Source organism: Podarcis bocagei (assembly GCF_964188305.1).
Source record: "Podarcis bocagei genome assembly, chromosome: 2".
Lineage (NCBI taxonomy): Eukaryota > Metazoa > Chordata > Lepidosauria > Squamata > Lacertidae > Podarcis > Podarcis bocagei.
The window spans coordinates 84,503,024-84,530,734 of NC_138126.1; the positions used below are offsets into that span (position 1 = coordinate 84,503,024).

At 41.9% G+C, this 27,711-nt stretch overlaps 1 protein-coding gene across 1 annotated transcript in view; it reads right to left on the reverse strand.

The window, feature by feature from the left end:
- Positions 1–27,267, reverse strand: part of WWC1 (WW and C2 domain containing 1) — an 80,050-nt gene extending 52,783 nt beyond the window's left edge. Inside the window, exon 1 of the mRNA XM_081184732.1 lies at positions 27,018–27,267. Within this exon, the coding sequence (XP_081040858.1) occupies positions 27,018–27,136 (119 nt within the window). The 5' untranslated portion in view covers positions 27,137–27,267. The remainder of the gene's footprint in view (positions 1–27,017) is intronic.
- Positions 27,268–27,711: the final 444 nt, after the last annotated feature.

A 27,711-nucleotide genomic window follows, 5' to 3' on the forward strand; every position in this document is an offset into this window, starting at 1 on the left:
AAAAAATTGGGTCAGTACACATTTTTAAAGGCCCAACAGAGATGGCTTCCGATGAAGAAAAATGTTTCTCCTGAACACTCTGACAAAATCAGGATAATGGAAAACTTGAAGAATATGGAATATGGAAAACTAGAATGCAAAGCTAAGGTAACAGCCCAACTATACGCATGTTCTCTTTGAAACAAGACCTGCCCCCAATCTAGTGGCATATACATCCTAGTATGTGTGTGCATAGGTTTGCAGGCTAGACATCTACCGTATTTTTTGCTCTATAGGACTCACTTTTTCCCTCCTAAAAAGTAAGGGGAAATGTGTGTGCGTCTTATGGAGCAAATGCAGGCTGCACAGCTATCCCAGAAGCCAGAACAGCAAGAGGGATTTCTGCTTTCACCGCGCAGCGATCCCTGTTGCTGTTCTGGCTTCTGAGATTCAGAATTTTTTTTTTTCTTGTTTTCCTCCTCCAAAAACTAGGTGCGTCTTGTGGTCCGCTGCGTCTTATAGAGCAAAAAATACGGTACTGAAGACAACAATGTCCACATTCAGAAGTAATGCTAAACCATGATTTAGCCTCCTGTTAATTTACATAAAAATGTGTATAAATAACTGATGTGCACAGAATTACAGCCCTGTAGATTGCTGTTTTGTCAAAAACATCTATCTCAGAGTATTGGCTTGCAAATCCAAGCTACAATGTAAAACAATGACAGAAACTTGTTTAGCTTTTTTACATTTAATTTGTATGCTGCTTAGAGCAATGTTACTTATAAACAAAAACCAACAACAGATTACAATTATTTAAAATACCACAGAATTTTCATTAGTAAGAGGGGTTTTTTTGCAAATAGTACAGGTCTAGCTTCTTTGTTACAGATATAGCTAAATAATGGATCTTCTGAATAGATATACTTAGCCCCATTAAATACACAACTGTTATTTGACTGGTCAAGTAACAAATGTATTTCCTGATGTGAAGTAGTCTATATTAATTGATAATTATGACAATATGAAATTATGAAGTCCTTCTTAAAATTCTTCCAGGGTGAAGGAGTAGATACCAATAGTACAAATTATTGACAAATAATGAGCAGTACAATTGAGGCCATTTTTGCAGTTATATCTGCCAGCAACTGACCCATGGTCTGGAAGATCTTACAGAGAGAATGAGATGCGTACTGAGATGCATACTGTAGTCCAGCAGATTAAGTTTGCATCTTAGAAGAATTGTGTTCAAATTCTTGCTCAGCAATGAGCTACTCCTGGGTCTGACACAATGGGCAAGCCTACTCTCATTCATCCACTCATTAAGAGGTAAACCGTATTAAAATAACATCTTTAATAGGCAGTTCAAATGGGGTTCATGTTTTGTTTTCTATTAACATACAAAACTATAAAAACACGAAGGAGGAAAGCGGGGTGGGGTGGGCATTTCTGCTTGTACCGTAGAGGAACAGAATGAACACATGAACATGAACACACAAACACACACACACACACAGAGAGAGAGAGAGAGAGAGAGAGAGAGAGAGAGAGAATGCAATGAATATAGATGTGACATAAGGATTGCTATGGAGCAGAACAACATTATCCTCAAAGTTTCTTGGCAAACAAGCCACAATGGGCTTCTGAAGAGTCTAACATGTTTTTGTCTGGAGTAGATGTTAGCAGACCCTGGACAATACAGAAAAGCTCTGCTGGATGCAGTGGAGACGGAGAAGTGGGCCTTCTTGCCAACTTCATTGCCATGCAGAAGGCATGATTACGCACTGTCACTGACAATGGATGCAGTGGTACCTCGGGTTACATAGGCTTCAGGTTGCAGACGCTTCAGGTTACAGACTCCGCTAACCCAGAAATATTACCTCGGGTTAAGAACTTTGCTTCAGGATGAGAACAGAAATTGTGTGGTGGCAGTGCGGCGGCAGCGGGAGGCCCCATTAGCTAAAGTGGTGCTTCGGGTTAAGAACAGTTTCAGGTTATGAACGGACCTCCAGAATGAATTAAGTTCTTAACCCAAGGTACCACTAGGCATTGCTGTTTCCAGTATGCTGGTGTTCATGAAATCTGAGAAGACTTCTGTCCCGCTATGGATTAATGAGACAGGTTTTTAAGGTTCATTGTTGGTGGACTAACTTCTCTGGCATCAATGCAGCTAAATATACATTTTCTCTGTCCACCCAGTAAGTTTCATATTGTTAGTACACAATTAAGCAGTCTGTGGACTACAGTAAATTTAAGGAAGACTGAAAGAATGAAATTGATGCAAATACAAATTTGCTGCGCAAAAGGAGGCTACACCTGACAACAACAAAAATTAGTTCAGTGGGCCTGCAAGCCATTATTTCAGTCTTAGTGTTCACCTTCATTGTTATCTACCATATCGAACAATGGCAGATTATTCCATAGCCAAACCAAAAATGTTCCGCTGCCTCTATGGGGCCTAATTCAAAGACAGCTAAAGGGAAGCTTGAAGCAGGTATGAAGCCTTTCTCAATATATATAAAGTACTGCTTGAGTGTTTACATCTCCTTCACCCACAGGGTATCTACAGCTAAATGTGCATAATTTCATTATTATAGTGGGATGGATGGGAAATTATGAGTAAGACTTGCACAGGCATGCTCTTAATACAATGGATTGTGAAATATCCTTGGTTTTAACAGAATCATTACGGCAGTATATAACACTATGGCAATAGCTTATAGGGAACAGCTTATAGAACTATTTGCAGCTGAATATATCTGCACAGATTCAATCATAATGTCTTATTGTAACACGTAATCACATAATGCTAGGACACAAATAAGAATTCATACTCTCCAATTCCTACTCTTTTATTTATAATAGTAGGCACTTAAAAGATTTTTTTTTTTACTCGTTTCCTTGTTACAAACACAGTGAGAAATAATTAAAACATAGCTGCTGAACCTAGAAAGTTTATATACCAATATGCCGTATATCCTGAGACAACAGCCCAGGTCCTTAAGGCAAGTACACTCCACTCCAGTGAAGAATCCAGATTAAAAGCCAATGTTATTAAATGGTTGCCATCTATACAAATATCTGCTCACACAAGAGGGGAAGCTTACTCACTGAAGTCAGTGGCAGCTCCCATGCTTAGGGATTCTTGCATCCCAACCTCGACCTACTCACAATAAAATGTCTGGTGTCAGACATAACACTAAATCATAGCGTTGCTCTCAGGGTGGATTTGATTTAAATCACGATTTCAATCACTAGTCAGTAAGGCGTGGTTTAAATCACTAGTCAGTAAGACTTGATTTAAATCATTTTTTTACAGAAAGACTGTAAAAAAATGATTATACTTCTGGTATAATCTTAATATTTACAACCAGATGAAGATTTCATTTTTGGAATAATAAATTTTCAGAGTAGCTTTTACAGTTATATCAAAAATTACTGATTTGGTGATACTATTAGAAATACAAAGACAGGTAATTATGAAATTATTGTTTATTTTTGGACAATTTTTCTGCTGTACTTTATTGGAATGAGAAAAATAATCATTTCCTTAGTAACAATTTAAACAGTTTATTTAACTAAAACAATATACATTCTAGCATATGTATCCATGTTTGTTAACTGATGTGGTTAAATGATTTTTTAAAAAAACAACACCACCAGACTTAGTTTTAGCACACATGAAAAGCTTAAAACAAATCCTTATTTCCTGATGAATAGCCTTTGGACTACAATGTAACTTAAATAGAACACTATCTTTTCCTCCAAAAGCATTTTATTTTAAAAATCCAATTTAATTTTTTTTTAAATCTGATTATTATTATTTTTTAAATCATTTATTTTTATCCACCTTGGCTGCTCTACAGAAGTGAGCCTGGGTGAGTGTTGGGTTCACAAACACCTCCCTCCCATGCTATGGATGCAAGGAAGGGATCAGAAGCTTTCACTTCTGCTTTCAACTAACTACAGTGACTAATTTTGTCCAAACAAAGAACTGTGATTAGCATTAACTATAGTTTGGGAAAACAACCCAGGGTTGTAAACCAAGTTTGAAGTGGACTTGTTGCTCTAAATTCTTCTTAAAGGCTAACCACAGTTTGCCAGGTTCAGCTGTAAAAAGTACTGTATTTTTCGCCCTATAGGACGCACTTTTTCCCGTTCAAAAATGAAAAGGAAATGTGTGTGCGTCCTATGGGGCGAATGCAGGCTTCAGGAAGCTATCCGCAAGCCTTGGGAGCCCGCGGGAGTTCCCGCCGGGCTCCCAAGGCTTGCGGACAGCAGCCTGCATCCCGAAGCCTGGGGCGCGCAGCGGAGCGCACCCCGGGCTTCGGGCAGCTCTCCGCAAGCCTGGAGAGACCGGCGCGACTTCCCGCTAGGCTCCCTAGGCTTGCAGACAGCAGCCTGTTCTGGGGGCTGGGGTGGTGGAAGCTCGGGCTTCCCCCGCCCCAGCCCCGTGCCTGGGGGGGAATAAACTTTTTTTCCTTTATTTCCCCCCAAAAAAACTAGGTGCACCCTATGGGCCGGTGCGCCCTATGGGGCGAAAAATACAGTAAACATAGTGATTTGCTAACAAAATTGAAAGCTTCTAGTCTCCTCACTGAGGCCATACAAGAGGTGTTTTGCTCAAAGAAGGGGAAGAACTTGTATCTCCCATATCAAAGGCCTTATCAAAGCAGCCAGTTTTCCTTGCTGCAAAGGAAGCACTAGTACTATGTTTGTGTGCTATAAAACCATTTCAGTCACATTGAATGCATGTTGTGACTTTGGCCTGCTTCATACACCACAAGAAAACTATGAATGCAAGCTGGAATGTTCATCCAATTCTGTACCATACCTTTGTGTACCCATTTTCCCTGTAAGGAGTTAAGCACTTTTAATAAAGTGGAGTATGCTTAAAAGCTGTTTTTCCAGATCAGTGCATCTATGGCACCACAAATGCCTGCCAAGTTTAGTGCAAAAAACAACTTAGATGAGCAAATTAATCTTTAATACATAAAAATAAGATTGAATCATGAACAAAAATGCAGATATTTTACACCAAACTGATGGCTACCATGTTCCTATATCACTTCCATAAGCAGCAAAAACTTCAAAGTTACCCAACAAAATGATATTGGGACGTTAGCTTAGCTACAGCAATCTGACAGATTGCATGGTGCTCCATGGCAGCAAGAGGCAATTGTCAGGGTGAGCTGCAGCTGGTGCCACCAGGGAGACCGGTGGCGCCCCAAAGCTCCGTGCTTGCATGCATGGTACTATATGGCGCCCTGGCTGATGCACTCACCAGGTCTTGTCGGGAAGCGGCAGAAGCTGTGCATGGTGGTGCTGATCATCTGTGTAGCCAGCTACCAAGGGAAGGGGCAACTGCCGTCTTCCTCCCCACCTTCTTTCCTCCCTTCTGACATCATAATAGATCAGGATATTGCAAGGTTTGGCTGGTGATATATTACGATGTTGAAAAGCAGATATAACCCAGCCCTACTGATTAAGAATAACTCTTGTCCATGCTCCTGGCTGCTTTCAATGTCATCTTCAGTTAACTTACTGCTCCCCCTCACTCCCAGCTGTACCCTGTTTTCCAATGGTAAACAACAATTTATAAGCTAAAAGAGGTTCTGTGTCTGTCAGTGAAAATTCAAATTTGGCGAATCTGCTACTTTCTGAGTTTAAGAAGGGAAGAAAGCTTCACCCCAAATTTTGGATCCCCTCCGAACTGATACTAAAGTTATGTGCTTGTTTTGTGCCGCAAACCCAGTGTTTTGTGCCGCCTCCAAACTGAGTAATTTATACCCAAACCACAGTTACAAGTTAACACCCAAAAATCCAACATTTTGCAAACCCTCACTCAGTAAGGGGGAGGTAATTTTTGCTGATTTCTGCTTTCATCCCCTCCGAGTGGGAAGCCCCTTCCGCTTCTGCTCACAGAGAGTTCTCTGAGCAGAGGGAGGTACACAACTGGATACAATCCATACATACCAAGCTTCACTGTAATCTCTCAACCATCAATGGGGACATCAAACAGGTGAGCTAAGCCAAGAACTCACATTATCTGGCCAACAATGGAATTTGGTAAGTATGCAATATTAATTCTTCTGAAATTCTAAGCACATGTCCCACTTCTCCATTTATAATTATCCATTTGAAGTTCAAACCAAAGGTCAAGTTACAAAACAAATTTATAATGTGCTATCTCAAACACTGCCGAACTATCTAGCAACCATACCAGAGGTTTTCCCATGACACTTTTAACCCAAAGGGGCTTTCTTTTCTAAAGCAAAGGTAGCTTTAGAGGGGTATATAGGGTAGTATCTCTGGTGGGGTACCTTCTGGGGTAGTTTCTCCACCTTTGATCCCCATCCTGCACCCAGCTCTTGCCTGTGGCTCCTAGAAGCTGTCAGCATGTGACAGCAGCCATACCCTGGGAACTGGCTGGCTAAACCAGGTGAGAGTAGTCAATGGGTCTCAGTGAGGTGGATTTGAGCAGACAAGAGCAATAGTGGGTTCAACAGTCAAGAAGGCAATTCCTGCACATGCTGTAGAGAGAAGGGCCAGATGAGTCTCACCAACCTGGAAGATAGCCCATCTAGAAGGAAAACTCTGGTCCTAAACCTGTGCTGCCTTGCAGAAGATCTTCAGAGAAGAAAAGATGAGGAGATAACCCTACACAAATCTGGAGTGGAGTCTCTAACACAGTTGGATGATACCTTATACATCATCTTCTGGCAACTTCTGCAGTCAAGCTGGAGCCAAACGTATTTCTCTGCTTTCCTTTGGACCACATCAGTGAGACCAAGAATGAGGTCTTGTTGTCTAGGCAGCCCGGTACCTCCATACAGTGCCCCCAGGGGCACACTCCATTATCTTTCAAGACAGATGGATGCCAACAACAAGAGATAGCAGAAGACAGATTACACTGCATTAGGGCCTACTGGTCAATTTCTGGTAGTTACTAGCCTTCTTGCAAATAATGCTGATGAAATGCTCAGTCCCAAAAGGGTACTTCTTACATTCTTAACACATGCAGTTACTTATGCCTTGCCTATTAAGGGGTCTTGCTGTTAATTAAGTGCCTATTTTCTAAATCAACACTCTCCTGGATCTACAATATCGAAGGCTGCTGAACTCTTTAAAAAGACATTAAAAGAACATTTTATATTTTGCTTGATAACTATTTAGAGCAGAAATACTTTGTCATGTGCTACTCCTATGAGACTGCCTTTCAAAAAGCCTTACAGTTTCTGTGGGCGGCAGCAGTTGCGGCTTGGCACAGCCGTGGGTGATCTGGGGGTGCCCCAAACCTCCCACAGAGCTGGATGACGGCATCATCAGTTGTAGCCGGCCACGGGAAGTGATGTGATTCTTTGCTAATTTTTATTCAAACTGGCCGGACTTCAGGGCAGAGCTTTGAAGACAGCAGCACAGTCAGCATAAGACATTCCACCCTCCAACACGGTATAAATTTGGCCCCACTTAAAGGTAAGCAGACAATGCATATGGATGCCCTTGCTGTAGAGTAACTCAGTTGCCATATTTGAGGGCAGGGAGGAATTTTCCTGCAGGCCAATTAGGCCAGTTTGGGGGGGGTTTGCCTATGTTGCAGCAACTGCCATAACTTGTTTGGAGAAAAAGGCATTGGGTTGGATCCTCGGACTAATCAGCGGTGGGTAGGAAGAAGCCTTACCCTCTCTCTTCCAGTTCATAGTATCAGGGGACCCTGATAAAGGGGTCCAAGAGGAAGGATTTTGTCCATATGCTGAGACAGGGGCTAAAAGGCCATAGAACTCCCCAACTGGCATCCTGGAGGGGTTGTCCTTATTTGATGTGTGTCATATGGGGATCTTAACCCCAGGATTAATTAACCCTGAGGAAGTAATCAGTCAGCAACCAAGTTAGCTGACCTGGAATACATACCCAATGCCTAAGTCTAAGCCTCCTTACATCTGTAATCAATAAAGTTATGGCCATTTCAACCCCCAAAAGTTGTCATGCCATTATTGCTTCCTATGCCCCTGTCCCAGCAACCCCAAGGCTTTCTGTGACTAGGCCAGCAAAGAATCACCATGCCTTGAAAAATAGGACAAATTAATTCTAGCAGTTTATTTTTCTCCCAGTGAGTTTTCTCAATTAGTTAGTACTAAATACTTCCAGAGGGGTAGCCATTTTAATCTATTGCACTGAAACACAACACACTTGCTTAGCACTTAAAGACGAACAAATCTGTTAACAGCATCATAAGCTTTCAGTGAGAGCTAATTGGCAAAATTGTTTTATAACGAAATTGTTTGTTTTTAGGTGCTACAACTTTCATTAGTCTTAAATGAAAACTTGGTTAATAGCTGGTGTGGAAGGGAAAATGAGTATTAAAAACATTCCTCTCTCTCAAGGGTGGGTGCAAAATGTTCCCTGTAACTGTTATTGGGTGTCAAATTCAATGCAATGAGTCTTAGGGGCCTGTCTCCCCTCCTCTGGTGTTAATTGTTTTCCTTTTCTCACGCTGCGCTACATCTTATCAATCTCGCCTAGTGGTGAAAGTGGTGAAACTATGTATCACATTTACAAATCAAGTCATTAATATGAAAGTATAATCCTTATTAATATAACACTAGAAAAACATTTTTGCATGTCTGTTGAATACCTTACATGTGATCCCACAGAGATGGCATTTAGATGGTCGATACTCTTAAATACTTCACTGTTGGTTTTGAAGTGGTACAGTAAAATTTAGTACTATGAAGCTTGGTCTATTTATACCAGAACACTGTGAATAGCAGATATTACCCACTGCATTAAAAAAAACAAAACACAAACCAGCAGCTCCCAATTTATTGAACTGAGATTAGTGAGCCAAATGTTTTTATTGATTACAGAAAAATGTATGCCTGCATGAACACATACAAGCCAAAAACAGATTTTATGGCTCAAGTTCTGTTTCCCAGTCATTTACATACATTGTTAATAGTTTCTGCAATATATTCAATACGTCTGTGGCTTAAAACCTTTTGTGGTATACAGGGTTAATTTGATTTGGGCTCATCTCCAGAAGTTATTGGATATGCTAAAACAGCAACATTAAAGTGATTTTTTCTTACTGTGGGGAAGGAACAGCAACAACCTTACACAATTGACATTAGGAAGGGCAGGGCTGGTAAGCCACTGAGCACAAATAACTATGATTTTTAGAAATTAAGCACAGAAAACAAATCACCATAATTCCAGTGCTACCCATAGGTGAACAGAAACCTATAGGCGATGGGGTTGTACCCAATCGTAGTCCTACATAGAGTAGACACACTAAAATTAATGGACAGGACTAACTTCAGCTCATTAATTTTAATGGGTATATTCTTAGTACAACTTAGCTGGATACAAACTCACTGGATGTTCTCACTGGAGATGGGGGAGGTAATTTTCATGGGTGGTATTCAATGCAGAATAGACCTGCTCAGAATAGACCCATTGAAGCTAGTGAGCATGACTAACTTAGGTGCATTAATTTCAACGGGTCTACTCTGAGTAGGACTTAGCTGAATATAACCCACCAATCCCTCCTTTCTTCTGCAGTCCCCTGTGCCCCATGAAAGCCTTCCATGATCTTTTGCAACAGTGTGGAAAGTGGTGGAGAGGAAAACGAATCAGCAAAAATCATATTCCACAAGCACCCTCCCTCCCTCTAGAAGCCGCCTCTGCTGGATCACAGTCTCCTCTTCAACTACAAGGTCAATGTTGGATCCAACCCAATGCCTTGCCTGAGGCCACCTTCTGAGCACATATGGCTCAGATGCAATTTGAAGCCACGTTGACACAATAGACACACACTCACCGACTTCAATCCACAGTGTGTGTTCAGAACTCATTGTGCAATAGTATAATGCACCAATTGTTTGACTCTTCTGAGGTGGAGATACCTGCTTTTCTAGCATTCTGATCTTGCTGTGAAACATACCACCTTCTTCCACATTTTGCCATGTTATCAGATTACTGCACTTCAACTGAAGAGACCCTTATTAAAATCACTTCCCCTGAGAAATCCCATTTTCAAAGAGGACATTTCACAGCAGCGACCACAGTGAGTTTTATTTTATCTTATCTGAGTTACCTACAGTACTTAAGTGCCACTATCAAACACAAGCTGCTCTAAAGCAAAACTTATTAAGTAACTGCTTCCTCACAAATACAAAGTTGGGTGGGGGAGGGCTTTTTCCCATGGAAATGCAGTACCTCTTGGCAGTAGCAACTCACCTGTGTCACAGTAACGAACGTGACACTGAGGTTTTGCCCCCAGCATAACTCCAGGTTGTTGGTTTTTTTTAATGTATGTGTTCAGTATTAACACCTTTTATCTTGATCCGAACTCTCAAGTACTTGAGATCATGTTCATTTCCCTCCTTCTCTCAACTGAAGTGAAATCCCAGGAATGTGGCCATGGGCTCTTGTTTACATTCCCACCCTCCATGTATCCTGGATACCGGATCAAGCTGTCACATTCCACTGAGCCAATACTATATAAACCAAGAGTCCTTCTGGTGCATGTACATAGCTACCTGATTATCAAGCCCCCACCCCCGCCACCGCCGCCCTAAGGAATCCAAATTACACTGCTTCTGAAACTTATGAAAAAGCGAATTGCCTGTAGGAACAGGAAACATAGGGGGGAGAAATCTTTAAACATTCTACAAAGAGTTCTGGGTAATTTTAAATACTAGCATTTTAATTGAGACATGGACCACAATCCACTTCATCGGAGTCCTAGACCACAAACAAACCTGTTAAGATTTAAGGTTCTGTAAGATTCTCTGTTGTAGTAATATGGGGCTGCTAAGACCAAGCACTATACTACAGATAACTAAGGGGACAGTCTGCACACAACTTATTCATGTAAGCACTCCACTGCTGGACTGTATCACTATATACTGCAAGACGGGATGGGGGATTTGTGATTTTAAAAAATACAGGGAAACAGTTTATCTAGGCATAAAGAAAATTACATTTCAAGGAGCTTTAAGCCAAGATTTTCCCCCAACATGCTATTTTTCTATGTCCAATGATTTGTTATTATTATTTAAACAAGGAGGAACATTCAAATTGTTTGTGTTTGAAGTATACCTTCCAGGAACAGTTTTGGTATGTGATGTATGTAAACCAAGACCTGCTCTCAATCTCACCACATACAGAGAGGAAAGTAATGTCCTCCAAACAAGGCCACTGGTTCCCAAAAGTGTCAAAGAAGAGGAAATTTCACCTGTCCTTTGGTGAAGTGAGAGAGCAGTCCATTGCAGTTCATTCACAGCTAGTGATTAGGTCAGGACCGGCCCCTCCAGATGCTGTAAGACTCCAACTCCCATCAGCCCCAACTAGTGAGACCAATGGTCGGAATTTATAGATTCCAGCAATGTCTGGAGGGCCACAGGTTTCCCACTCCTGCTATAGGTGAACATACATTGAAAATCTGACAAGCATTATAGGAAGTAAAAGAAAGTAAAATGCTTGTGCAGACTTCATTTTTGTATATTTGCAGAAAGCTGTATGCTGAATTTTCAAGGAGCTATGTTGCAGGAAACGCAGCAGAGGCTTGTGGAAATTTCAGCATAAGCTTGTATGCACTGCAGTCTACTTCATCAGATGCATTTAGCCTTATCCTGACTTGATAGTACACATGCGTACCTGGGAGGTTGTAAACAGTGTAGGTCAGAGCGAAATAAGATGTATGAAGTTCATACAGAGACAGTGACAATTACACCAGTAAGCAGTAGTCAACAGGTCCATGTGGTGTGCTCAGGTCGTATGGTGCATGCCTTGTTATAAAGAGTTGAGGAAATGCATATCTGATTGAAAATTAAGTTGAACTGATCATAAGGAGTCACGTATTTATTATAAGGCATCAAAAACATACAGGGGGGGAAACAAAGTTAAAATAGAAGTAACTTAACTCGTGTGGTTGGCTATTTTTCTCCCACAATCACATATACAGAGCTTAACTAAATACCCCTCAAATCATTCTTCTCTCAATGTCCAGGAGTGGGGGGGGGGGGAAGCAGCAGACATGTTGAGACTATAGTGGGGAAAAGGCACCATTTTAAAAGCACCACAACATACATTCCCGACAGCGGTGGTACAGCTTGCAGCAATATAAAAACAAAACCCACTTGCCACCAAATTCATAGTTGCTTCTGGATCTCAGACTAAATTGTGACCATCTTGAATGAAACCAAGATTACAGCAGCAGGGACTCCCATCCAGTCTTGCTCCCATTCAGGCAATTTATCACAAAGCACATAATCCAATCTAAAGTCCCTGGAGATTCTGCACTTGCTCAGAGGGAAGCCTCTTGTCACTATGGCAGCAGCAGTAACCAGCAGGCAGCTCAGAGGAGCATCCCCATCTGGCACTCTCTTGGCGTATTTACCAGACCATCTAATAATGCGTTAGAAAGCCAACCTTCAGAAACACGGTTTTCATTTTGGACTCTCCACCCACACTGGCTTCACACTTTAGTTGTCCTCGTTTTAAATGTCTGATTCCTACACCTCTGAAGAGCAACAGGAGTGCAGCGGAGCCCTTTGTGGAATCTGCACGTTGTTCTTCAGCACAATGAAATCAATGTGCTGTGGTATCCTTTGGCATCTAACAATGCATTGGGTGCTACTTTACATATCCTCCCACATATCACTCAAATGTCAAGGTAATCACAGAAGCCAGGGAGTTCAGAAATACAACAGAGTCCATCTGCACCTAAGGGACTTGGGTGGCGCTGTGGGTTAAACCACAGAGCCTAGGGCTTGCCGATCAGAAGGTTGGAGGTTCAAATCCCCGCGACGGGGTGAGCTCCTATTGCTCGGTCCCTGCTCCTGCCAACCTAGCAGTTCGAAAGCATGAAGTGCAAGTAGATAAATAGGTACCGCTCCAGCGGGAAGGTAAACAGCGTTTCCATGCGTTGCCCTGGTTTGCCAGAAGCAGCTTAGTCATGCTGGCCACATGACCCGGAAGCTGTACGCCAGCTCTCTCGGCCAATAAAGTGAGATGAGTGCCGCAACCCCAGAGTCGTCAGCGACTGGACCTAACGATCAGGGGTCCCTTTACCTTTACCATCTGCACCTAGTGATGTTTTCAAACTGAGCAGAAAATGCTGCTTTCAACAGATCAAATGTAGGTTTGATCTATTGGAAACAATTTTTTTCTCAGCAGTGACTTTAACATGTTTTTTAGCATAGCAACATTTTTTTTCTTTTTAGAAAAGTGGGGTTCTTGTTAGAAAATATGCTTTGAAGTTAAAGATTTAAAGCATCGTGTCTGTTTTATAAACACTTATTGAAGGGACAATCACTGGACATCTTTTTTGAAATGCATCCCTTGCCACTTCAAATGATAGAAATGCACCAGAAAGGGGTAGCATTGGATAACTATCTAGTTTTGTGCTTGAAGTAAAAAAAGATATATGAAGAACTTATGAATGGACCCAAGACACTAAATAATTTCTGTAAGTTTTATTTATAGCAGCAGTGTTGTTATTTACATGTACCATAAGCAAGAATCGCTATTTCTGGCATAGTAAATGACTTATTAATACACACAGGGCTGTGACCAACCATGAAATAACTCCGCAGGGTTCAGTCTGAATTAGGACAATGTGAACCAGAAAACCACTTAATTGATTTCTAAGCCTTTGGTGCAGCTTGATCACAAGTAGATTAAGTGATGTCATATTTAAGGGGCTTAACTACCAGCATAGGAAGTATAGAAGTCACATATGGACAACCCAGGTCACATCCCAAGGCCACATGCAAAACTCCTGGTCTCTTCTATGCAGCCTCCAAGCCCGTCTTCACTCCCCTGCCAATTAGCACAGGAAGCAGCTGAGGAACATAAAATCAGAGTGCCAATCAGATGAAGAGCAGGGAGAGGTGCATGATGGTAGAATCATCCACATTCCACAACACTAAGCTTCAATTTAGAGCAAGGGGAAAGGGAGAGATAATCCAGTTGGTGCATTTTATGCATATAGCATATCTAATGGAAAATGTTATCATATTAATTTTTTACTGATATTTTAAAATTGCATTTTGCTACCTTTCTATTGAGTTGCTTTTGGGTACAGTATATTTTATAGAAAACAGGTTTAATGTAGCCAGGATCCCAAGAGCTGCCTAGAGTCAGACATAGATCATCTACGTGTGTGTGTGTGTGTGTGTGTGTGTGTGTGTGTGTGTGTGTTAAAAAGCAGGTGTCATGTGAAATGGAAGGTGGGGCCACTTCTTAAGAAACAAAAGGTCCTCTTAGCTCAAAAATTGCTAGTATCTTCTAAATGTAAGATGCTATGTACACAGATTTGGAAGACAGAATTACCATTCTGGAGTAAAAATGGTAAGGCCACTAGTTCATCAATACTGAACGCAATGTAATGTCTCCAGTAGTTAAGGGTCAAAGAACAATAGCATACCAGTTGCCAAACAGAAACACATACATTTTTTGCATTCCTTAGTTACTTGTAGTCATAAATAACTAATATTTAACCATGTAGAATGTCACTTTGACCTCCCACATAATGGCTTCATAGATTCTTTTAGGCAGAGTCCAGGGTCATTCATGCATGTTCATTTTCTCTAGTATTCTTTCACACTCTTGTCTTAACTTTAAGTTCCATCTCACTAATCACTATCAGAGCACACCTTGTGCAAGAATAAGTAGAATTGTTTCCTTATACATCTTCCATATTTATTCTGACAAGTCTCACATCCCTACTCTCTAAAAGCAAGGATGTTCTTCACTTTCCATTCTCTATACCAATTTAGGCAAAATATCAGTTCCAAATGTAATATGATCCTGTTTTCAGCCAGTCCCAGATGGGACTGGAGCTCTTGTGTTTGACGTACCCCACTTCTGGACCACTGCAAGTCCTGTTTATCCCTCATTCTGCATTTTCACAAGGTACTGGCCACACATAATGACAACTAATTCTGTATCCTAAAGCTAGGAATCCACTTTTTAACAACAATGAAAGTAAAGGTAAAGGGACCCCTGTCCTTAGATCCAGTTGCAAACGACTCTGGGGTTGCGGCGCTCATCTCACTTTATTGGCCAAGGGAGCCAGCGTACAGCTTCCGGGTCATGTGGCCAGCATGACTAAGCCACTTCTGGCGAACCAGAGCAGCGCATGGAAATGCTGTTTAGTTTCCCGCTGGAGCGGTACCTATTTATCTACTTGCACTTTGACATGCTTTCAAACTGCTAGGTTGGCAGGAGCAGGGACCGAGCAACGGGAGCTCACCCCATCACGGGGATTCGAAATGCCAACCTTCTGATCTGCAAGCCCTAGGCTCTGTGGTTTAGACCACAGCGCCACCCGCATCCCTTTGACAATGAAAGTAGAGGTTCTCATATTACCAGCTCTTTCATCAAACATATTATTTAAGCACTCAGCACTGACACAGAATATGTTCAGCTTTTGCTTGAACCTAGTCCAGCGAAGAAACCTTTCATTAACCCCATGGCTGGAAAATCTGCCATTCCTTTCCTATTGGCATCTATACTGGTAACTTTTGAAGCTGCTTGGGTACATTCGTTGCAGGCCTGATATCATCCGTCAATGGTTTCTGTCATTGTTAGTGACTGTTAGTGTCAGAGTTTTGGCCTTGACTGAAGCAGCCTTGCAGTTTCTCCACTTCCTGCTGGTAAGGTCACTGCCCAGGCAGAGGCAGGTCACGGGCTGTGCTTGCTGCAAGAATCCCTATCCATCTGCACAGCCCAACCCACCTGCTCCCTCTTTCTTTACAAATCTCCTGGAAGACGTTCCCTGCCACCAATCACTATGGTGTTCACACAATACGCACAGAGATGTGGTAGTACTTGGACAGTAGTTTATGTATGCAAATAAAAATTCCATGAAGCCTGTTTCAGAGGTTGAAAACTTTGCAGATTTCTGACTCACTATTATTTTCTAAATACATATAACTGAAAAGGCAGTATGTGAGGAACCCAAGTGTCAGAAGCTGAAATGCTTGTAGACAACACAGCTCACAAAGGCAGTGGGTTAAAAAGCAAAGCCTTATTGCGCCATCTGGCTAACCCTCAGACATAAAGGAATTAAGACTCTGAAGTGAACTCTACAGCAAGGAACAGTTAGCAAAACAAAAACAAACAAAAAATCAGATAGAAATGTTCAAAGGATTTAGACATTTGTAAATACAATTAAATTTTGGCATTTCATCATTGCAGTATTTTACCTGACTAAGCAGCCCAGGCATATAATAATTTACTGATTATTATTATTATTATTAAATGGTAAGCAATCCTGTTTTGCTCTGTTAGTTGACTTCCTTCTAATTAGTGTACACACAGATGAGCTAAAACCTGTGGAAAATCCAAGAGCCAGCTTAATAAACAGTATTCTGAATGCTTTTGAGGCTGGGTATACAGTTAGACAACAACAAAATATTCTGTCTCGTTTTATGAGGAAGACCTATTTACTTATATATATATAAAAATTACAGACCGCCCCCATACAAAATCCCAATAAAGTGTAGAAGATTTATAAATTAATGAGAGGGTGATTGCACCCAAGTAGATGCAACATGAGAATGTAGAACTAGAATCACCCTAGGCTACAAGAACACATGCCACCAGAAAGAGAAGGAGTATTAGCATAGGACTGTGCTTTAGGAGTTCTGTAAATATGGTTGATCTCATAAATCAGTGACACTGTTATTTCAAAGGAGCTGATTTTTACTCATACAAAACAAACAACAATTGTGGAACTAATATGATGCAAGTAGAAGAGCACATGCTTTGTGTGCAAAAGATGCAATGCCTGGCATCTCCCTGCCTCAAACCCTGGAGAGCCACAACAAGTCAGTGTGAACAGTATGAAACTAGATGGACCAATGGTTTGAATAACACAACTTCCTATGTTCACAAGTAATAGCTTTGCAACCTAAATGAGCTAGTTTTAGAAACTGTCTATGGGAAATCTTGATACCTCTTGAACATGAAGGTTTTAACAACAATATCCAAATTCAGAAGGTGCACCCAACCTTCTGTATATACATTCCAGAATACAGCACTGGAAAATGCCATTGCAGTTTTATGTCAGTTTCCTTAAGTATATTCTTTAAAGGTATATAATATTTATAAAGGCATTTAATATTGTTTTTTATTTATAAAAATCTGTATATACCAATTTGTCATAAATAGATATCAAAACCACAGAATAAAACCATAAAAAGTTAAAAACAGACATCAATTAACCTTTGTGGAAGGATGTTTTCTTAGCTGCCTGTATAGCCTGGTGGAATAGAAAAGTTTTCAGCAGGCATTTAAAAGTTGGCAAAGAAGGCACCTGCTGAATCTCTGTTGGCAGAATATTCTACAAAACTGGGCCAATGACCCTACACACACAGTTTCTTGTTGTCAAATGAGCCTCAGCAAATTGAGGAATGGCCAATAAGGCTCCCACAGATTATTTCAATGATCAAGCTGGGATATAAGGGTTCAGGTGATCCCTGAGGTACCCTGGACCAGAGTTGTTTGGGGCTTTGTAAATTAAAACAAGAATCTTGAACTTGGTAGTAGATGGGCAGCCAGTGCAGGTGTTTTAACAATGGTGTCACATGAGCCAGCTTAGCCCAGCGGTTTGATCGACCAATGCACTGCTTGGATCCTGCAATCGCCCACAGCAGTTTGAAACCCGAGGGTGCTACATGGCTTAAAAAACAACAACAATGGTCTCACATGTTCTTGACTGGATGCTGCCATCAGCAGTCTGGAGGCTACATTGTGCAGCAGCTGGAGCTTCCGAACCAGACCCAAGGGCAGCCCCATACATTGGACTACAAGTCACACTGAGGGATTGTTGTAGATTTAATGTAATTAGAAGGGTGGTCGAATGCTAAGACAGTACTACTGATAGGTCAGCTCTTTTGCTGTATTAAAGACATCAACTTTCCAGACACGAGGATAAGTCAGTAACCTGTATGGAAGTGTAGCACTCCTGTCACATTAGAGCAGGAATGGAGAATGTCAGGCCCAGAGGCCAAATGTGGCCCTCGAGGAATCTCCATCTGGGCCTTGAGAGTGTCACTGGACTGTGATAATGGCTCTTGCCATTATATTTGACTTTGTCAAGCCTATTGTACAAAAGCTAAGACTTAGTTGCGCTACCCACTTTTGTCTCTGGCATGCAGCCCTGCAAGGCTGCCCACAAGAGAATGTGGTCCTCAGGCTGAAAGAGGTCTCTGCATCCCTACTTCAAAGGGCCTGATAAGATCCCTGGGGCATTGGCTTAGCAATCCTGCTCTATGAAGAAGAGCCAATTCCAATAAGACAATTGCAGTTAAGTGGTACATGCATTGTTTAAAGAAATAGATAAACAATGTAATACTATCCTATTCTAGTCATTAACATTAAGCGGGTGCAACCCTACAAGCCAATATAAGCCAATACAATACTGTACAATAGTCTCTGATTCAAGAAGCCTGGACTTCCTCCTTCACACTGCCTATGTACACTTTCCCACTTACTCTGCCCCCGGTTCAATCCCACTGCTGATTTGGGAAGCCATGTACACACATTAGCCACCATCCACATCTATCCTGGGTTTTCTGTATGGGCTTTTCCTGAACCAGCTTCAAACCAGCAGAAAGAAAGAACTACCGTACCTCATTGTGTTTTAAGCTAGTAACCATGTGCACAGCCACTGACTACCACAGGCTACCCCTAATTAAGCCATCACTCTTGCTTGCTGTAGAGCCATGTAAGATGAAGAAATGAAACATGTGCCAAATTACCAAACACGGCATTTTCCGCAAGACTTCAAATGTTAAATTCCCAGAGCAGAAACAACATCTCTATTACTAAATCTTGACTTTTCTCAAAACTCTTGAAAAACCCACATTAAAATGACCCAAACCACATTTATAGCCTCTGGGGGGGGGGAATATAGCCCACATACACAAAAGTCTCACAGTTTGATATTCTTCTTTGTTATCTGTATTTTAGTACCAAAAAATGTACTTTGTATTAAACATAGTCATTGTAAAATGTGTTTTGAAAGGAAAACACACAGTATTCAAATATTTTATTCTAATTGCTACAGCAAGGATGTTATTTATAAGTGCCTAACAGCTAGGATAAGATTTTAAACATGGGCCTACAGAGAGATATACAATCAGTTATGATTATTGCAAAGTACCTTCATGAGTTTATAGGTGTAAAGTACTTTGATCTTCACTTGTATTATCTGTTACATAAATGCTAAACAGTTATATATAGGTAAATCATTTATTTTTTAAGGTAGAAAATCTCAGTTATAAACATAGTTCAGAAATTCACTTTAGGTTTGTAATTAGCAGTTAAAAGATGCCTCAGTGAAATGCAATTAAATTTAGTTAAACAAAATAAGAGTTCTCAAAGAAAGTGATTTGAGAAGAAGAAGAAAGTGCAGTGAGAAGCACAAACAACAAATACCACAGGGCCAATTTGCAAATGAAAACCCAGTGTGTAAAGAAAAAAATCTCAGAGATGTGGGGCATCTCTCAGCTGCTTTTGTTCCTTTTCTTGACTGCTCTCATTATTCTTTTTGGCAGAACTGCAGCTTATGCAGCTGCAGACTTTCCCAATCCAATGCCTGCTGTTGCCCTTTCTTGACTGGGTAGCAAAGCAAAATCACCCAACTGCACTCATGACAGACCCTAGCCAAAGTTGGCTACTTATCCAGCCTTCTCTGGAGGATGAATTCAGTTACAGTACCAACAGAACACATTTCACATCAGCCAATCAACAGAAACAGAAACAGAACAGAACATCACTAAACTGCAATACTGCAAGGTGGTTCCAATCTGAAAGTCTATTGGGGGAAGGGGAGGGGAATTGAAAAGGACAATGAAGAGAAAGAGTGCTTTCATTCTCCACCCCCACCATAGTATTGTAACTTTTCCAGAAGACTGAGAAGTATATTTGACAGTTAGAGAGAGAGGGGGGGAGAGAGAGTGCACCTCAAACCTAAGAACTATTAAAACTGTATTAAGAAAGCATGTTTCCAAGACGAGCAACTTAAGTGCACCTTAAATCCTTCTGGTGGGGTTCAAGTGAACATACTTAGCACAATGTAAACCAAATACAACAATTTTCAAAAAGTGAGTTTTTTAAACAGCACTTATAAAGCAGTATAGCAGAGGAAGCATTCACATTGAAGCCTTGCTGAGAAATGTGTTTATTTTGTCACAGGCATTGCCCCACATTACTCCAGCGGTCTTTCTAACTTGGAAGCCAGGCTGGAATAAGCACATCTTCAGAATGCCAATGTTAACACACTTTAAGCACTCAACAGCTTTTTTTTTTTTTTAATTGACGCTGGCTTGACTGGCATTGGGAACAAGTATCAGCAATATTTGCCTTCACGTATTTTTTGCTCTATAAGACTCACTTTTCCCCTCCTAAAAAGTAAGGGAAAATGTGTGTACATCTTATGGAGCGAATGCAGGCTGCTCAGCTATCCCAGAAGCCAGAACAACAAGAGGGATTGCTGCTTTCACTGCGCAGCAATCCCTCTTGCTGTTCTGGCTTCTGAGATTCAGAATATTTTTTTTCTTGTTTTCCTCCTCCAAAAACTAGGTGTGTCTTGTGGTCTGGTGCGTCTTATAGAGCGAAAAATACAGTATTCAAATTTCTCTCCAGAACCTTAGGACAGAAAGCTTTAAAGCTTGGGTTTCATGTTTTTTTTGGAAGCCAAATCAAAATTAGATGCATTGTTTGTCTCCACTCCTTGCAGTTCCTCACAATTAATATTTATCAGTTAATCAAAACTTGTAAAACAAAAATTGAATACCTGCTAGAAAAACAATATACTGGTGCCAGGACTCAACTGGTGATCAAAGATTGCCTGCAATACAAACTTTGGCATAATCCTACAGAGCTGCATGGCTGAGTGCTGTGTGTGTGTGTGTGCAAGAGAGAGACAGAAACAGAGAAGTCCTTGTAAGCTGCATCCCCTTTGTGGGAGACCGTGCAGGGGCCACATGCCTGCAGCAAGGCAGTGCCAGAAACAAAGTGAGTGCATCTAGAAACAAAAGTAGGCGGAGCAGTGGATGTGACTCCTACCTTTGTGCAGTAGGCTACAATCCAGCCACGCAAGTCAGAGGTATGTAGACACACACAGACACACACACACACAATCTCTCTACATTCAGGCAAGCAAGAGACATTATTGCAATTCAAGGGCACTGTTCAGCCAGGTGAAAGCATTCAGGAGGGGGAGGGAAAAGACCTGTGAAGAATGTGCTCTGAAGAAAGGGGGTGTGGCCTTTGGAGAGTCAGGAGGGCCCAACAGAGAGGATTATGGGTCAGCATTTGGCCCTAGGGGCTGAGGCTCCCCCATTCCCGGTTTATGCTCTATGGAAAGCGTATAGTTAGGCAGTGTTGCCACAGAAGAATTACACAGTCACTAGTTGGCGAGACTCTGACTGCCTTAAATTAAAGCTGGATGGTTTATTGCTAATAGTTAAATTAAAACCTCTGCTTCACCACAGATGCTGCCTCGATAGCAAGGTCAGAAAACGATGAGGAGCAATTTCCATATAGATTGAACAACACTGCAAGATCAGGTAGAATGTAGATGAGTCAATTCAAAAATGCAGAGGGAAATAAACAGTGTTTAAGAAACAAAGGAATTGTCGGAGAACATTAGTTTTGTGAAAGGTAATATGTGGCGACATGGATTCATTCCATTATCTGGGTTCAAAGGAGTAAAGAGGAAGTGGCAATCGCCTCCCAGCCTCTTTCTGCCAACCTTCCACTTGCAGGAAGTTGGGATCTATGCCCACATATAAATGCACACTCTGGTTTAATGACTATCACTAGTACTATACCGGAGAGTGCTTTGGCTTTAGCATTTACTAGTGTACCGTAATTTACTGCACCAGCGCTAAGTAAGCATAATGCTTCATGAACCTTGTAAATAATATTTTAAAGGGTATATAAACTCTTGAAAATGTCCATGTATGAATGTTTCAAGATCAGCAGTGATCTAGCATTTTAATTGTTCAAGATTAAAATTCTCAGCCATCATTTCCCTTTGTTTCTGCTCATGGCAACGTTTTGTGTGCACAGGCGTTTGTTTTTTAATAAACCTTTCATACAAACACGCATATGGAACCCTAATTTCTACTCCTTAAACTAATCTCGGTAACAGAAGAAAAGCACAGAAAAGATATACTGTATATTAACCTGCAAATATTTAAGTTACCTAGGCAACTGCAATAAAGTACAGTGGTACCTCGGGTTACAAACACTTTGGGTTATAGGCTCTGTTAACCCGGAAGTAGTACCTCAGGTTAAGAACTTTACCTCAGGATGAGAACAGAAATCACGCGGCGGCGGCGCAGTGGCAGCGGAAAGCCCCATTAGCTAAAGTGGTACCTCAGGTTAAGAACTGTTTCAGGTTAAGAACGGACCTACGGACCTACCACTGTACTTGACAATGAAAGGAGGGGGGACACAGAAAGCAATATAGAATTTACATCAAGGAGGCAGATCCCCCTACCAATCTAGGTATTTAATTTTATTATATATGTATCCCCCCCAACTCCTTTCCCTTCATTGAGTTCAGAATGATGTACATGAGATCATTCCCATTTTATCCTCACAACCACTCTATATTAGACAGCTTGAGGCAAGAGCTCAAGGTTACCAGATGAGCTTCTTATGGTCAGAGCAGGGCTTTGAACCTAGGTCTTCAAAGCCCACACCCAGCTTTCACTAGAAGCTACACCTAGGTTACTCTCCCCCACCCCAGTTAGAGTCCTTTATTGCTCACAATATATTTCTGTGCATTTTCTCTACAAGCATACTTCAAAACCATGTTCTGCTATGTTCTCACAAACATAACAGGAAATGTGAAGAGGCATCCTAGATGTGCAGATAAAATGAAGACTGCTAAAAGGACCCATGACCATTAAGTCCAGTCGTGACCAACTCTGGGGTTGCGGTGCTCATCTCTTTATTGGCCGAGGGAGCCGGTGTACAGCTTCCGGATCATGTGGCCAGCATGACTAAGCCGCTTCTGGCAAACCAGAGTAGCGCACGGAAACACCGTTTACCTTACCTTTATCTACTTGCACTTTGACGTGCTTTCGAACTGCTAGGTGGGCAGGAGCAGGGACCGAGCAACGGGAGCTCACCCCATCATGGGGATTCGAACCGCCGACCTTCTGATCGGCAAGTCCTAGGCTCTGTGGTTTAACCCACAGCGCCACCCACGTCCCTGCATTATGGATTTATGAGATATATTATATATATTATTAGGATTCCGGGATGCAGTATAGTTTACATAACTAAGTGTTGCTAGATTGACCCAACCACTTTGAGAACAAAGAAAACAATCATTTTAAATATTGTTATATCATCACATTTGTGCATAGGACATATTTTTTGTGGAAAGCAACATGGTCCTTAAAAGCCTATGTGGACCGAAACCATTCACCCTCAAGACTGAAGCTATACAAGTTCTTAGATCACCTTAAAACTACAAGAACAGAGAAACTGGTACACTGCCACCCTGTGAAATCAAATACACAGCAGTGTTCCTAAAAGGTATTTGTTATAGAACAAAATATTGACAACAGGATTTCTGAAGCCACACCACATATGCACAAGTCTTTCAGTTGTTTACATTATTTCAGTACCATTTGAAAACTAATTGTTCATTAAGCTTAAACTGCACAAGATTAAAAATTCTTCTGGGTTCAAAGCAAGATCAGTTAGACATGTGAGCTGACAAGGCACAAAGTCTGAAATTTCTTGCCCATGCACGATTAGTATTTTTAATGGAAAAACAAAGCTATATTTGGATCAACCTTTCTTTTTGAGGCATATTTTTTATAAAATAAATAAATAAATAAAATAATAAAATAAAATAAAATAAAATAAAATAAAATATGCCTGGTTACAATATTTGCCTAACTTTGCTGGAAGGAGGATAGAAGCAATCTTTTGCAAAAGGAGTTAAATGTTATCTAAAATTTCATATACACTACACTGTATCATATGCACTGAATACCTTTCACAGAAGTACCATGAACTTTAAAACTTACAGAGAAGTGGTCAAAAGAGAGAGAGAAAAATAAAGCAATAAGTGACTCAGCAATAAATAAATAGATAAAAATTATTTAGAGCACTCTTCCCCAACATGGAGCCCTCCAGATGTTCTGGACTGTTCAGCCTGCACAGCTGCTCCAAATCCAGCACCCACATTAATGTTCTAATTGCTTAACTTTAGAAGCAAACACTATGATATTTTGTACATCTCAACAAAATCAACGTTTGTCTGCATATATAGAATCAAAATGCAGTTGATTGCTAAGATAGCAAAACTGGTGTAATAGGGTTTTTGAAGGTTTTCTGAATTAAACTGGTATTGAAGAAAGAGTAGCAAGGCACAACAAAATACACTTTTTTTAGTTCTGCACTTGAATATGTTAAAGTGCTATTAAAATCTTAATTTCCAACACTTTTAATTAAAACACAAAGTGAACCTTTGCCAAATTTCAGGTTTTCAGCCTTCAAAGACGTTATGCTGTTGCAACTAAAAACAATGAGGCAACCAAATTACCTGCATTCTGTTCTTACAATCTGGGAGTGGCAACTTGTGATATTTGGGCTTTGCCCAAATGTGTACAGCAGCATTACATTTCCAAGAATACATACTTGTTTTTACTCACACCCAAACAGCTCCCCAGAAAGGAAAAAAATAAATAAATCTCCAAATACTAAACACTTAAAAGTTTGTCAGCCATGAATGTGACCAAAGAGCAGTGTGAATACTGTATCCACGACAGAAATTCTACAAGGCTTCTCCACTCTCAAACTCTCTGGCCAGACTATCATCTGCAAAAGTAAAAGCCCAATAAAGTGAGGTCCAACACAAAATAGACTAGGATCTTATACTGGTCACAAAAAAGTCAATTTACAGAGTTTTTGCTCTACACTTCCTACCATTCATCTTGCTCTTGAACAAATTCCAGTATTCCAGCCATATTCTAAATGTTAAAGTATTTTCTTTTCATCTCAAACAGAACCTTAACCCATATATGCATACTTAAGACCAGTACGTTTTTTCTGGGGTGAGGCAGGGGTACGCATACCCCTAAAACATTTTGTGAATCTAAGTTTGGCCTCATTGAGGGGCAGTATTTCAATAGGAGTAGGAAAATGAGAGTACCCCTAAACATTTTTTTTAGAAAAAAAGCACTGCTTAAGACTATCATACTTAGGTATTTTATACTGATTTGACAGTTGGTGCCTTCAGAATAGAGATAGGCAGGGATGTCCTAAAGTGTTTTCATCTGAAGAAAGTGTTTCAGAAGTGGGGCAAGTGAGGAACCTCACAAAACTTCTATATAATGCAATCTGCAAGATAACCAAGTAATTTTAGGTAGTTGCACAGAGATTATCATTGCTTTTGGCAACAGTCTCCTATAAGCAATAGATCATTGTTGCATTCCTGGTGGCAAATTTTGATGTAGCTGTTCCTAAAAAAAATAAACTAAATTGGCTTAGCATGTAGCAACCAAGGAGTCTGACAGGTTCTATGCACCTGTTTGATTTCTCCAGTTTCCTGAGACACACCTTCAGTTGAGCAGGTGCAATTGTGTTCTGACAAGTCTTAAAAAATGGAGGAAGGAGCTAGTCCTGACTAGCATCATTCCAGGTAACATTCAATTTACATAAATATCTGGGAACCCATTCAAATGTCAGGATTCACTGTACAAAATGCAAAAAGGTAAGGGTAACTATTAGCAAGCAGTCGCTACAACCACCAGCAGGAGAGTAAATAGAGCCCTTGGGGTAGGGACTGGTATGCTGCATTTCAAAGTTTCATGCCGAAGCTGAGCTTTAGAACTTGTGCTGTAATAATATAGAATGAAGCGTCCCTGATGTGATTTGGGAGTGGATTTCCCAAGCAGATTTCCCTGGGCACCAGGTAACCACAGCACTGGCTACGCCATATTTCTGGAATTAGAGGACAAGACTCTTCTTGATTCTCATAACTTCCCCACCCCTTGCCTTTTTACAACTTAAGGCTAAAATAGAAAGGTGTCAGGCTCCTGTTGTGAAATGGGAAAGGCAAAGAGAACTATGGCAAGTCTGTAGCAGCCTTTTCACCTGTACAGTTCAGTTTAGGACTGAGACAAACTTGATATAGGCCACAAGTAAAGTGCTTACCCATGTAAACATTTCACACATGCCTATCTCATATACATGCATCTACCAAATGGAGAAGCACCTAGAATGACAGGTTCTGGGACAACTTTGTTCACTACAATGCTCAGGAATGAAACTCACCAGGTGGTTTGGGGGCACACACTGTAAACCTAATCTACCTCACAGGGTGGTTGGGGAATAAAATGTGGGCGGGATAAAGAAAATAATGCACACTACCAGAAAAGTGTGTGCAGAGGTCTAAGAAAAATGTAGTAAATACTTACAATTAGCTTGAGGTTACCAGCAATGTACCCTCCCAGGCCTCTGAAAGCTTATGAGTACTAAACGCTACATGTGAGTGGTTTGTTCCATATGGCAGGTTGATGTGAACAAGGGAGGCAGCTTCTAGAGTAGGTCTCCCTCAGCCATTTACAACTACACAGGTGCCAGGGGCTAACGCTTCCCACTGTCTGTGTGCGCGGGCGTCAAATCTAGAGTAATTTAAGGGCCGAGGGAAAGGCGCTCTGCACATGCTCAGAAACCCCTTTCTGAACTTTACTACAACTTCGCATCTTCCAGAGTAGAGACCAAGCATTGAAAACAGTCGAACCCACCTTCCCCCCGGCCGGCCCCAATCCTCGCGCCCCTCTTGCTCTCAAGTCATCCCTCCCGCTGACTAGCTTCGCGCGGAGCTGGAGGAGGGGCGAGATGGAGGCGTGTGGAAGCGCACGCTTCGCCCCCAAGTCGCTCCCCTCCTGGCCCGGGAGAGCTCAGGCACCTGCTGCCCTCGCCTGGCAAGCCAAGCTCCTCCCAGCCGGCTCGCTTGCTCGCTCGCTCTCGACCTCCCTCACCTGTCCCGCGGGTCCACCCAGCTGGTGGTCTTGGTGGCGTGGTCGATGTAGTAGACTTTGCCGTCGTAGTCGCGAGCTTCCTCCCAGCCCTCGGGCAAAGGCAGCTCCTGCCTGGGCATCTCCTCCTCCTCCTTCTCCGCCGCCGCCGCCGCCGGCAGCAGCAGCAGACAGACAGAACGAGCGAGCCCGGCAGCGGCCCCATGCAAAGAGCTCAGCAACCCCCCGCCCAGCCCAGCAGCTGGCACGGCGGGCCGGGGCGAGGGGCCGCGGCGGGCCGCGGGGCGAGAGCGAGGCAGCCGGCGGGGCGGGAGCCTCGCATCCTCAGCCGGGCGGCGCTAGGGGCGGGGGGCGAGTTGGAGTCCTCCAGGTGTTGCAAGCGGCGCCGGAGAGCCCCGTCGAGCCTCGCTCTGCCCGTCCCCGCCAGGAGCAGACCCGGCTCCAACTCTTTCCCCTTCGCCGGGCAAGTTTCCGTGAGCTGCAAGGCCGGCGCTAGTCCTTCAACGGGGCCAAGCCCACCACGCTCCCCGCCAGGCTTTCTCTTGTGCCGCCAGCCGAGCTCCCTCTCCGTCGAATGGCTCCGGCTAGAGACGCGCACAATGCTCAGCCTGCCTCCCAGGTTCCTTCTGTCCCCTCCTCCTCCTCCTCCCCTTCTCACGCCGGTGCTACTGTAATGCAGGTAGTAGAGCCGCCTCAA